Source organism: Heterodontus francisci, chromosome 24 (genome assembly GCF_036365525.1).
Source record: "Heterodontus francisci isolate sHetFra1 chromosome 24, sHetFra1.hap1, whole genome shotgun sequence".
Lineage (NCBI taxonomy): Eukaryota > Metazoa > Chordata > Chondrichthyes > Heterodontiformes > Heterodontidae > Heterodontus > Heterodontus francisci.
This window is the reverse complement of record NC_090394.1, coordinates 17,112,610-17,126,669: the sequence shown is the minus strand read 5'-3', so window position 1 is coordinate 17,126,669 and position 14,060 is coordinate 17,112,610. Positions and strand designations below refer to the sequence as shown.

At 41.6% G+C, this 14,060-nt stretch overlaps 1 protein-coding gene across 3 annotated transcripts in view; it reads right to left on the bottom strand.

The window, feature by feature from the left end:
- LOC137383224 (uncharacterized) overlaps nt 1–14,060 on the bottom strand; it is a 472,338-nt gene that overhangs the window by 336,392 nt on the left and 121,886 nt on the right. For all 3 annotated transcript variants that reach the window (XM_068055726.1, XM_068055727.1, XM_068055728.1), the window contains exons 14-15: nt 13,117–13,275; nt 11,286–11,410 (exon numbers count right to left, since the gene is read on the bottom strand). In XM_068055726.1, coding sequence (XP_067911827.1) covers nt 11,286–11,410; nt 13,117–13,275 — 284 coding nt within the window. The remainder of the gene's footprint in view (nt 1–11,285; nt 11,411–13,116; nt 13,276–14,060) is intronic.

Here is a 14,060-nt window from a genome sequence, read left to right as displayed (position 1 = left end):
TTTACACAAGCCTGGACTTTCCAATTGTAGCATCGATAGGAACCCCATTAAAAAGAAAGGCTGTCTGTTGGTGTAATGACTGGAAAACCACTGCATGTTTCAGTGCACCAGGGAATATTGTGGCCTCAAACTGCTAAAACAGACCCTGTAAGTTCCAGATAAATTCTCAATGCATTTGGAATAAAAAGTTAAAAAGTGCATATACTAATGAACACTCCCAGTTATTTCTGGATTGTTTTGCTTTCAGGGCCATAATTCTTATGCAGACCAAAAAGATTCTTAGACCGAATTAAACTGCAGTAAATGCCCATGAGGGAACGTTGTCCTCCTTTCACACCCTTAAATATTCTTACCTACGTCACTGAGAAAGACATAATAATCATGATATCAGAGGTAGTGGTATATGACAGATAGGATAGGAAGATAGGTCCAAGAGACCATTCAGCCCTGTGAGTCTGTTATGCCATTCTATTAGATCACAGATGATCTGTATCTTGACCCCATTTACCCAACTTGGTTCTGTAACCCATAATACCCTTGCCTAACAAGAATCTATCACAGTCTCAGTATTAAACTTTTTAGTTGACACGCCCAGCCTCAACAGCTTTTTGTGAGAGAGAGACAGTTTCAGATTTCCTCTACCCTTTGTGTGAAGAAGTGCTTCCTGACATCATCCCTGAACAGCCCAGCTCGAATTTTAAAGTAATACGTCCTTGTGCTAGACTCCCCCCACCAAAGCAAAAAGTTTTTTTCTATCTACCCTATTACCTCCTGATTATCTTAGACACCTCATTTAGATCACCCCTGAATCTTTTATATTCCAAGGAGATAAAGGCCTGGTCTATGCAATTTGCACTGATAATTTAACCCTTTTAGCCTGGTGTCATTCTGGTAAATCAGCGCTGTACCCCCTCCAAAGCCAAATCGATCCTTCCTGATATGCAGTGCACACAATTGAACGTAGTATTCTAAATGGTGTCTAGTCAAAGCTGTTGCGATGTAACTTCCACCACTTTGTATCCCAGTGCCCCCCCGAGATAAAAGCCAACATTCCATTAGGTTTTTAAATTAATTTTTGCACTTGTCCTCTAGGTTTTTAGTGATTTCTGTACTTGGACCCCTAAATCTCTCTGATCATCCACAGTTCCGAGCATCTTACCATTTAGAAAAGATTCTGCTCTATCTGTCTTAAGTCCAAAATGGATGATCTCATATTTCCCCATATTGAACTCCATCTACCACAGTCTTGTCCACTCACTTAGTCTATATCCCTTTGCAACCTACTGCTCCCATTTACACAATTTACTTTGCCATATAACTTGGTATTGTCAGCAACCCTGGCTCTCTATTCCTTCATCTAAGTTATTTACATGTACAATGAAAGGCACCCAACAGTAAAGCTCTACTGTAATAATCTTGATTACATTCAACAGAGTTTGACATTGTTCTACGTGCTACAATTGCAACCCTTTCATGACAAAGACATAAGTTGGTTCATTATTTAACTAGTTGGCAGTGGGAAAAATTGTACTTAAAATCAGTAAACCATGGCTGAGCTTTAACGAGCAGGTGATGGCTATGCCCACCGGCTGGAAAGTCAGGGCGAGCCCGCCTCCACCGGCCCTGGAAGTCACAACACTATTCTGCATTGCTCAGGCAATTTATTGCCTCAGGTTGTGGTTTCCACCGCCCCCCCCACCTCAGGTAGGATGACCAGCCTTCAAGACCAGCCGGCCAATCAGAGGGCCAGCAGCTCTTCAATCCCAGCTGCACCACTGGGAGCGGCGGCCACTGCTTGGACTGCAGCTGTTCCCGGACCCAATCAGCCAGGCCCCGGCAAGAGGCTAGTGTACTATATTGTTCATTTGATATGTAGTGTAGTGTTCATTCAAGGCCACTGTACATGCTTTGAGTTGCATGTGCAGTGTGCTACTAGAAGGAGTTGATAATAAAGGTTCAGTTTACAGCAGCAATCCAGAAGTTAGTGCCGTGTAATAAAAACAAGAAATGCTGGAACCACTCAGCAGGTCTGGCAGCATCTGTGAAAAGAGAAGCAGAGTTAACATTTCGGGTTAGTGACCCTTCTTCGGAACTGACAAATATTAGAAAAGTCACAGGTTATAAGCAAGTGAGGTGGGGGTGGGGCAAGAGATAACAAAGGAGAAGGTGTAGATTGGACAAGGCCACATAGCTGACCAAAAGGTCATGGAGCAAAGGCAAACAATATGTTAATGGTGTGTTGAAAGTCAAAGCGTTAGTACAGATTATAGCCAGGTATAATTCACTGTGCTTTCAGTCGTGAACTCCAGGTAATGCAGATTGTCAAATATGGACAGTGTTGGGGTTTGTGCACAGCAGCCCTTGTATCTTTGTGAAGCTAATGCAGGACAGCCATTTTGACCCATACACCAAACAAGGCTAGTTTGGTCTGCTTAAACCTTAGAGCAGAATTTATTATAGAATTGTAGCACCAGACAAAATGTGCATTTGTTTCTTCCAAATGCCATTATTTCTTTTGATGATGCCTATGTGATTGTGCCTGTGGAACACTATCCTGGATCCTTGATCATGCACTTTCGCTGCACTGATGATCAAGATGGTGATGGCTATCCCCAACCTATCACGTTTCGATGTGCACTCTGAGCCCTCATCTGTGTTCCCACGTTGGCAGAAGTGGCTGAGACGATTCAAGAGTGCAATGGTGGGCTTTGGAATCAATAATAAGAGAAAAAAGGCCTTATTTCTCTAGTATGGAGGTAAAGAATTGGAAAATATTTTTGAGACACAGCTCAAGACGACTACAACTCAGCAAAAAATGTCCACACCACTTATTTCATGCCCAAGAGAAATGAAACAATTATTTTTCGATGAGCCAAGTAAGAAGCACATGAGACAACTGATCAATATTGCACACGATTGAGACAACTGACAACCAAGTGTGACTTTGGTGACGTCGAACAAGTCGAATACGCAGAAAAGCACTTGAGAAAGCAGTCAGAACTGCTGGAGTTAGCAAGATTGCTATTCTTTTCAGAGTCCAAACCTGCTGAAGTAGAGGCTGCCAACAGCAACTCACACTTCAAATTCAACTCCTGTCAACAGTGTTTACTGCTCATGCACCAGGCAACCACCTGCAAAGCAACGACAGCAATCTCACAAACAGGATCATGACTTATCCAAAAAATGCTTCCACAGTGGCAGTACTTATCCATACCAGACAGTAAGCCCTGCTGCTGGCAAGACATGTAAAGTTTGTGGGAAACTCAACCATTTTGCTTGCATTTGCCACTCATCAGCAAAATCAACTGCAGACCAATGCTACCAGAAGGGTGCCATGTTTGTGTAACACACCAAAAGAGCGAGAGAATGTAGCCAATGTGGAGATAGATGACCCTGACCTTTGTGCTCTCTTCTGGACACAGCAACCAGCCATATGTAACAGTGTCCACTGGCTGCTCACAAGTAGATGCCCTCATAGATACAGGAGCGTCTGTCAACCTCATGGGAGATAAAACGTTCAACAAATGTCAGGACTGACCCATCCTTTGCAAACCAGGGAATACAAAAATATTCCCCTACAACAGTAACAACCCACTGAAAGTTCTTGGGACTTTTGAAATGCCAGTCATATTCAAAGACATGACAACAAATGCTGCATTTAATGTCATATCCGGAGAAAGTGACACACTGATCAGTTTCCACACAGCAACAGATCTGTGAATGATTGCAGTCACATACACTGTTCATATGCAGAGCAAAAATGCTCTTGAACAGTATGCTGACCACTTCACGGGTACGGCAAACTGAAGGTTGCTACATGCAAGCTGCCTGTAAATCCCAAGGTGTGGCCAGTCATGTGTCGACATAGACGAATACCACTTCATGTCAGAAAGCAGACAAAGAAGGAACTTGAGCGCTTGCTTTCCCTTAATGTCATTGAGAATGTTAGGGATGAACCCATCCTGTTATGTCTTTATGTTGTTTTCTGGTTCCCAGATGTTGGAAAGAATCACACTTTAAACTAGGAAGGCTGGAATTAGTCTTGTTTATTGCAGCACCATGCTGTCTGCATTAGAACTTGATTCAACTGGTCGTTGTGTAACATATAACATGACTCCCCAGTGCAGCTGTGAATGTGGCCCCCCACTGGAACACTTACACATAATATCTAGTTCTTAGCTCATTAGTTCCTAACATTTTACAGACAGTAGAACAATCTATAACAATAATAACATCCCTCTTTCTTTAAAACATAATGCCCCTATATCAATATAGCTGTCAATATAAATAAAAAAAGATCATCCAACTTGTGGAAACAATCTGAACCCCTTTTTAGAGTCTTTTATAGCGTGTATTCTTTTTAAAATATTATTCACGGTATCGCTTGGGTGGTAAGATGTTGTGCCTCCATCTTGTAGATTTGGCATTTGTTGCTCTCAGTGGTGAGTTGGCACTCTGTACAGGCGATGTTATGTCACTTGCTGGTGATGTTGTTAATATTGTCTCACTGAATAGTGATGTTTCCGGTGTTGTTGATGGTCTTTGCTGTTGTTCCAGCTCAGGTGTAGGCCGAATATGGCTTCTGTTCCTTCTCATTTGGTTACCGGTTTCGATCACGATGATATATTCACTAACAACTTTTGCTGGGCTCCAGCTTTTCATGATTGGCTCCTGTACATGTACAGTTTGTCCTTTCAACAGCTTGCATTAGGAATAAGCATATTTGTTGAAGCGTTGCTCTCCTCTTACCTGTGCTTCAGTGAGTTGTTGTCCCACTCCCTCCTAGCCGCTTGAAGGATGTATTTTGCTCGGCAGAGTTGTCTTATATTTTCTTCCATTTAACAGCTCTGCAGATGGTTTCATGTCAGCCATGAGAGGTGTGGCTCGGAGTGACAATAAGGCCAGGTTTGGGTCTTCCTTCGTCTCTTGGCATTTCACAAATGTTCTTTTGACCGTCTGGATGTGTCTTTCTATAAATCCGTGTCCCTGTGGGTAGTGTGGTGATGAGGTGATGGTGTTGAACCCATACTGATCAGTGAATTCCTTAAATTCTCTGGATGTAAATTGGGTGCCATTGTCACATACTAACCTTTCAGGAATCCCTTGCTCAATGAACAGAACTTGTACTGCTGAGATTATTGTTGTGGCTCTCAAGTCTTTCATCTTCTGGATAAAAGGGAATTTTGAGTAGTAGTCTGCGACTATGAGATACTATTCTTGATTATGTGTGAATAAATTGATTCCTACAATATGCCATGGTCTGGGTGGTACTTCAGTAGCTATCATCTCCTCTTTCTGTTGTGAGTTTCTGTACTTCTGGCATACATTGCATGTGGACACCATATTTCCGATGTCTTTGTATATGCCTATCCAGTACACAGCTGATTTGGCTCTGTGCTTACACTCCTCCATTCTCATATGGCCTTCGTGTATCTTTTGGAGAAGTTCTTCCTGCATTGTTTTGGGTTTGATTATTCTGGATCCGGCCAGCAGAACACCATCTTCCAGTGAGATGTCATCTCTGATAGACCAGTACTGCCGTATTGATGGCTGTGTCTATAGCCTGTGATATTGTGAGCTTGTCCTGTCTGATTGCAGCTTTCTATACTTCAGGATGTGCAGAACCCCAAATGAGCTGATCTATCAGCCGTTCATCTGTGTTCTTAAATTTACCTTTTCTCGCTGCATTTTTCAATCTTGCTACAAAATTGTCAATAGGCTCACCTAGTTCTGTCTGAGGCCTTGAAATTCGTATCGGTATATCCGATGATTTGATTTTGGCTGGAGATGGGTGCTGAATCTTTCAAAAATGTTGTCTCGGTTTCTGCAGTCCTCTTCGCTCAGGTTCCAGTTGTTGAATAAAATTAATCCTTTATCACCAGCCCACAGAAGGATATAACCGATCCTCTCCACTTCACTAGTGCCTTTTAGGAAGCTGCTGAAAGCCAAATTGCACTTTTGTCTAAACTTCTCAAATGCCTCTACGACATCATCAGCTTCCCAATTCATTATGGGCTGTAGCTGTGCATTCATTCCTGTGCCGGCTGACATTTCGTTTTTTTGTTTTTGCACGAGTCACTCAGTTTTTCTTTCTCTCTCTCTGGCACTAAACTATGTCAATTTTCCCACTCTGATCTTTGAAAAATGTTCTAAGTTTACTCACAGACACTCGCTGCCACCGTATTATGTCTTTATGTTGTTTTCTGGTTCCCAGATGTTGGAAAGAATTGCACTTTAAACTTGGAAGGTTGAAGTCAGTCTTGTTTATTACAGCACCATGCTGTCTGCTATAGAACCTGATTCAACTGGTTGTTGTGTAACATATAACATGACTCCCCAGTGCAGCTGTGAATGTGGCCTCCCACTGGAACACTTACACAAAACTAGTTCCTAACTAATTAGTTCCTAACACTTTATAGATAGTACAACAATATATGACATATGTAACACATCCCTTGGGTCTTACCCATACATGTTGTCAAGAAACCCAAGAGCGAGAACAAGATAGGAATCTACGTCAATATGTGGTCACCAAACCAAGCAATAAAATGAGAAAGACATATGACACCAACAATTGATAATATCATAGAGAAAGTGAATGGTGTCAAATGCTTTGCTGAACATAACTTCAATGCAGGCTACTGTTATGAATTTTGGACTTTGTAACATGATTATGCTTTAAAAACTGTGATTTTTAAAGTTTAAGATGGAGTCAGAGAAGTCAGGTGATCTCACATCCAATCTGCTTAAAAACAAGACAGAAATCTTGGTTTCCAGAAAACAGAGAACCCAGATTGAAGATTTTTCTTTGAAAAGCAGAGACTGCAGGGGTATAATACCTGAAGAACAATGGGTTTCACCCTCCCAGACTTTCTGACCATAAAACGAGGAGTCAGTGATTCTAAGAATGAAAATGTGCATGGCAGCTGCTAACAGCTGGAAACAATGGAAAGCCCAGGTGGTTTTGCTGTAGCCAGACTTGTGGACTTTGCATATTTTAGATTCCAGATAAATTTTACAGATTTTCTGAAGGCAGACAGTCTGTAAGAAAGGAAGACAACCAGTGGTGGCAGCCTCAAGGGAGAGAGAGGGAACACCTGCTCTCAGAAAAAATCTGATACAGCGAAAGGTTCCGAAGATTTGAACCTGTTTTGAAAGTTGAGCTTTGCAGAGCAGTGAAAAACCAACAGGATCACCATGTACCGCCTTATTCACAGACATCCAGGTTGAAAGTGCTCAGAGAAATGAGCGAAGAGGACATTGACTTTGATAAAGGTCTGGGAGATGCAACCCATTGCAACTGGGAGGCGTTTGGGAATTTTAACGGCAAAGAGGACTATCTAATGTACAAGGCTGGTGTGAGGTTTTCAAGTATTTTAATAAAGAAAGAAAATACCTTTCATTGTAATTTGGGGTATCAGATACTTGCAAAGTACTATTTAGCTACTGGATTTCTTTTAGTTTAGTTGTGAGGGGGGGTTTCATAGAAACCTATAAAATTCCAACAGGACTTGACAGGGTAGATGCAGGAAGGATGTTCCTGATGGTGGGGGAGTTCAGAACCAGGGGTCATAGTCTCAGGATATGGGGTAAACCTTTCAGGACTGAGATGAGGAGAAAATTCTTCACCCAGAGAGAGGTGAGTCTGTGGAATTCGCTACCACAGAAAGCAGTTGAGGCCAAAACATTGTATGTTTTCAAGAAAGAGTTAGATATAACTCTTGGGTCTAGAGGGATCAAAGGGTATGGGGAGAAAGCGGGAACAGGTTACTGAGTTGGATGATCAGCCATGATCATAATGAATGGCAGAGCAGGCTCGAAGGGCTGAATAGCCTACTCCTGCTCCTATTTTCTATGTTTCTATGTTATAATATTATAAATAAAAGTCTTAGAAAACGTGATCTTGTGTAATTCTCTAAATTGGTCTGGGAGTTCATACCACATATTTTAACATGAACGGTCTTATGGAGGTCGTAAAACTACCATCAAATCGAGATTGTAGCAGAATTGAGGTGTCTTACAGTGTTCTGCACTCACATTGGGTTCTTTCAGTGCAAGAGGCTCAACTTTGAAGTCAATTTAGCAGCTGAGGTATTTCAGCTCATGATTCAATCCGCACTGCAAGGACTTGAGGAATATCAGCAATTACATTTTCATCTACAATCACACTGAAAGTGAAACTTGAGACATGCCTATATGCATGCCTACAATATCTTAGAGAATGCAACCTCACCCTGAACAAAGACAAGTGCTTGTTCAATGAAAGGAAAATCGAATTCCTCGGTCATGTATTCAGCGGTGAAGGAGTATCACCAGATCCACTGAAAGTCAAAGCCATTGCAAATGCTGCAGATCCTCTGAACGTGCATGAAGTCTGGAGTCCACTTGGGCTCATCACATACTGTAGTCATTTCATTCCTGACTTTGCTACGCTGTCTGCCTCCCTATGCGATCTGACAAAAAGAGACCATCAAGACTAAATCGCACAAACAAGCTGCACACCAGATCAAACAACGGGTTATCAGCAAGTTGTACAAATGCCTACTTCGACCTGGAGAAAACCATCCAGCCTAGTTGCGGATGCAAGCTCAGTTGGCTTATGTGCAGTTCTCTTGCAGAAAGATGAAGCAGGTCACCCATCAGTCACCGTGATGGCAAGCAGATCCTTAACGCCCGTAGAACAACGATATTCAGAAACAGAGGGAGAAGCACTCTCAATCACATGGAGCATCCTACACTTTCATCGCTACTTGTTTGGAAGACAGTTTGAAGTGATAACCAATCATAGGCCACTAGTGAGCCTGCTCAACAATCTGCATAGCAAGCCACCTACTCGAATACAGCATTGGATACTCAAACTACAAGAGTACGAGTTCCATGTTAAGTATCAGCCAAGCAAGCATAACCCAGCGGACTACCTTTCGTGCCATCCTTTGATGACAATCAGTCCTATCTAGTTGCGAGATACAGACTGCTGAACATTTTAACTATGTGAGCGCAAACACGGTGCCAAAGTCACAGGCATCAAAATGGCAACAAAGCATTGCAGCTATGTATGACAGCTATGGAATCACAAAACTGGAAAGACATGTTTGAGAGAGTATTTACAAACAAAATTGCTCACACGCTACAAAGTCTTCACAATGTTCAAAATGAACTCACGGTTGCAACCACCTCTAATCTTGTGCTATCCTGCAATCACATCATCATTGAGAGAAAGTGTTGTAGAAATAACATGAGGGTCATCAAGGAATTGTCAAAATCAAGCAACTGCCTCAGGAAAAGGTAGGGTTCCAGGGAACTGACCACTTGGTGGAGCACAAAATCCATCTGTGTTTGCCATATCAAGCAATTATAAAGTGAAATCTTCAAGATTCGCTCAACATGGCTGAGCTACCTGCAGGCCCATGGACATGCTCACTGATGAGCAATTGCTTGTTGTCACTGACAAATGCAGCAGAAACCCAGTCGTAAAATAGGTACGTCTACCTCAGCAAAAGCAGTCTTCCTAAAGCTTGACCAGTTTTTCACTTTGTTTGAAGTTCCTCAAACGATGACAGTGAGCACTCGCCCCCACACCCCACTGCAACCACCACCCCCCCACCATTCAACAGCGAGTTCAGTAAATTCGCAAATTACCTGGATTTCACTGACCAAAAAACACCCTGATGGCCAAGAGTTAATGGAGAAGTTGAGAGATTCATGTGTACCTTGAAAAAAGTGATCCGTACAGTGACTGCTGAGAGCAAGCAGGAGTTGTATCGTTTCCTTTGCAATTACAGAGTGACTCCTCACTCGACTAATGGAAAGCCTCCAGCTACACTCATCTTTGCACATCTCATGCACAAACGTCTTCCTGAGCTGCCCCAGAAAGCTAATGATCAACACGTACGTGAGTATGATTGAGGACGTGAAAGGAATGCAGAGTGAAACATGAAATTCAGAACTACACCGCTAAAGCCAGGAGACAAAGTGCTTGTAAAATGTGATGGCTATATTGGAAAGCAAACAACTTCCTATGACAACCAACTATTTGTTGTGAACAACACAAAAGGATCACTGATCACTGCTAAGCCTGGTTCGCAAATCATCATTTTTAAAATACGTCATTTTTCAAAGTGCAGCAAACATCATCCGCAAGCATTGCATCTGATCCAGACACAGACACTTCAAATGAAGCACACGTTGAAAGATACGTCTGATATCACATATCGATATACTACTTGTGAGCAGAATTGTCCTCCATACTCGAAAAATTATGTTACAAACTGAAGTAATGCTTAAACAGAACAATGTAAGCAAACCATTGAAACTCTCATTTACAATGAGGAAGAGCGAGAGAGAGAGACAGCGATGTAGTGTATTGTACATTTATTATTCATTTGGTATGCAGTATATAGTTCATTTGAGGCCATCGTACATGATTGGTGTAGCATGCGCAGTGTGAAGTCAATAATAAAGGTTCAGTTTACAGCAGCTATCCAGAAGGTGGTGCCGTGTGTTTCTTCCAGATATTTACAATAGCAGATCTACAATGTGAGATCTTGAAGGAGAGGGGTCAATTGTGAGGGCAAAGCGGGGGCGGGGGGCATCTTCCAATGGGAGGAGCCCATGCTGCTGGGGGTGGGGGGGGCGGGGGGGGGGAGGGCCCTCCATGGGCTTAGGTTGCCCAATTAGGAGGGACCCTCTCCAGCCTGCAAGGAGGCCGCCAGGTTTAACTGGGCAGCCTCCACAGGTGGTGAAGTGCCCATCCGCCGCTGGTAAAAACCAGCGGCACCCAAGAAGAGGCCCCTAAATGGCCATTAAGCGGGTAGGTCGCCAACCACCTCCCCCACTGCTGGTGAAATACCAGCAGAAACAGGCAAGTGATGGTCACAGCACACAGCACCCCACACTATTCCAGCTGATCTTATGCTCCCACCCACCTCTCAGCCTGCTCCCAGGAGGGTCATAAAATTCCAGCCTACATCCTTAAAGAAGGATTTCAAGACAATGACAATAAAATTACAGAAATACTGGATAACCTTCTCAAATAGATGTGTTGATGTGTTTTACACTCACAGCTAGTTGAGAAATCCGTGAAGTTCAAACAAAATCTGAGCCATTACTCAACAGGGACTGGTTCCAGTAAACATTTTATGCCAAACTTACTGGCAATTGTGACACAATTGTTGAAAAATCTTAGAGGCAAAGTAACAGTAACACTAAAAACAAACTGAAACTGCTGCTGAAGATTAAATTAATATTCAAAAGAAAAACATTCAATTTAACCAAATGTAACCTGCCTCAAGTAGATTGAGAGCATAGCCCATCACATATATGGTAAGATTCGCCATAGCTGAGCGTGGTAAGAAGGACTTTGGGGAGAAAACAAGGGTTGCTTCTGTGTTTGCCCCGACAAAAGATGATTCTGCAACAAATAAAATGCAACAAAATCTCAGACTGTGGGCAGTTTGAAGTATTTTTAAACACTATGGCTTATTTGAAATTCATCTTTTTAACCATTTATTTGACATAATTAGTAACACAAGTATGGTAAACATTTACAATGGAGCTGTCCAAGAAATCAAACAAAATTCAATGCTGGGAATTTCCTCAGGGCTTCTGCTGGTCCATGGCTATAACATCATGGGAAACTCATGTTTATCATCCGTGACTTTTTGGTGATGGAGTAGGAGACACTCTAAAGAAGTGCCTGGTTCAGTTTTAGCCAAGAAGAAATGGTGTTACAGAGATGTGGTTTTCCCAAACAATGTTAAATGTGTGTTACAACAAAGATTATGAAAATATCATAGGATCTTAAGTATCTAGATTATCAAAAATATCAGATAATTGGTGGCATGTATAACTCAATGATCAACCAGGAACAATCTCTATTTGTTGTTTTTATATTTTGCAGCTCATATCAACAGATTTTGCTCTACACTATTATCTACAATACTAGACAGCTATGGTCATGGACCATTTTAATGTGCTGAGCAATAATATAATCACAGAGCACCAATGCAACAATCTGGTCACATCATCTTCACTACTAGCATGCTGCAGCTCAGAAAGTTCCAATTCTTATCCATATTGGTGGGATGAAGACATGGAAACTGAACTGTGCTGGTTCAATGATTGCAACACTGTGTTCCAAGTGACATTGTTGCTCCCACTTAAAGATTTACTTAATGATTTTTCATCAAGAACAGTGGATGCCTTTGCAATCCAGAAGCAATTTATTCATTTGAGGACCTCAATCACAGCTATAATTTTTTTCTGTCCAATTTTTCTCTCCGCTATCCTTCCTCCCTAAGGAAACAGCTCAAACTGTGGCACAATTCCAGAAGCAGTGGCAACCCTATAGTGCCTTATCTAGATGACCATTCTTCAAGTGTGAACCAAGAAGCACAGAATTGTACAGCACAGAATGGGACATTTAGCCTATCATGCTTGTGCTGGGTTTTGGAAGAGCTGTCCAATTAGCCCCACAACCCTGCAGGTCTTACATCTCCTCAGTCTGTAACATTATACATTAAGGCTCCAAGGTGCAGTTATTCCAGATTTGTCCTGATGTTAAACAGAATGTTTGCCATCAGTGAACAGAGACATTTTTTCCACTAGCCAGTTACCCAAGGCTTTGTTTCTGAGATATACAAACACTACATGTTGTATATTAATAAATATTCGGACTTTACAAAGTCCCCTCTTATAATGTTTCCTCCACTGGAATTGTTGTGTGCCAAAAGAAAATTGTAATTCTTTTGACATGAAGTCATATATCAGTTTGCAATACTAAAGTCCAGCAGCACAGCTGATTCGAGCAGGAAGTTACACCAGTTTGTCAGCTGTTTGTCAAAATATAAAAAGGCTGAACTACTCTTATTTACTAACCAATTGTTATAATTCTAAAATGTACCACCCAGAGCAAACGTTTAAAGCTCTAATTAGGCAGTATGGTCATTAATCCTGAAACACATTTTTTTGGTTTAGGAAATTGCAACATGTAAAGATCTGTTTTGGTTGACATTAGTTCTGTGAGCTCTACATGTGGATGTGATATGTGAGTTAGAATTAATGGAAATTCCCTCTAAAATAATTAATGTACTCAGAGCAAACGCATTGGCACAGTACCTGACTGGAAGGTGGCATCCATATATGAAGAATATTTCCAGTGTTCTAGGTCAAAGTCTTTGCTGACGATGTAATTGGGAAGAGTTTCCTTCATCTGCTGTTTGAGGGGGTCATTGGTTTCCATGAGCTGGGACAGATGGGTCCATACAAATGAGCCCACTGAGAAAACAAATGTAGTTGTCAAATGATAAAAAATGATTCACATCTCAACGCAGAAGTGGAAATACACACTTCGATGCTGAAGTCAAATGTGTGAGTCTATTTATAACAGGATTGGTTCTTCCATTCTGTGATCCTGCTTGAAATCAGGTATAGTAGCTGAAATATTTCTAAATTTATTGAACGTGCTTCTCATGAAATGGATAATAATAACTCTTTAACAGCGATGAAAGAAAATGGTCACTACAAATAAATTCTGAAAGTCAATCATATTTCTCTGAATAATAATTACTGACCCTGCAGAAAATAAATTTCAGTTCAGAATATGATGGATTAAATGTTGCTACATAAATGGACATGAAATATATTAATTATGAAATATTCTCATCTGTACTTTACCTTCACTGTATTTTTGCTACCAACTGAAATACAGGCCTTGCTGGTAACTCCCCCACCTGGCAAATACTAGGTGAGAGGACAGTTAAAATTGAGAAGGAAACTTACCCAGTCCTTTCCTCCTCCGATCTGGCTGACAACAATTTTAAATTGTAGGTGGCAAGGACACCTGGACTAAGCCAGCAGGGCCCTCTTTAAATATGCTGCTTCTCTCCCATAGTGTTCACTATAGAAAAGGACGATGTAGGTGTAGAGATCAGGGAGGGGGATTGTGATAAAATTGAACATATCAGCATTGAAAGGAAGGAAGTATTAGCTGTTTTAGTGGACTTAAAAGTGGATAAATCCCCAGGTCCAGATGAGATGTATCCCAGGCTGTTATGTGAGGT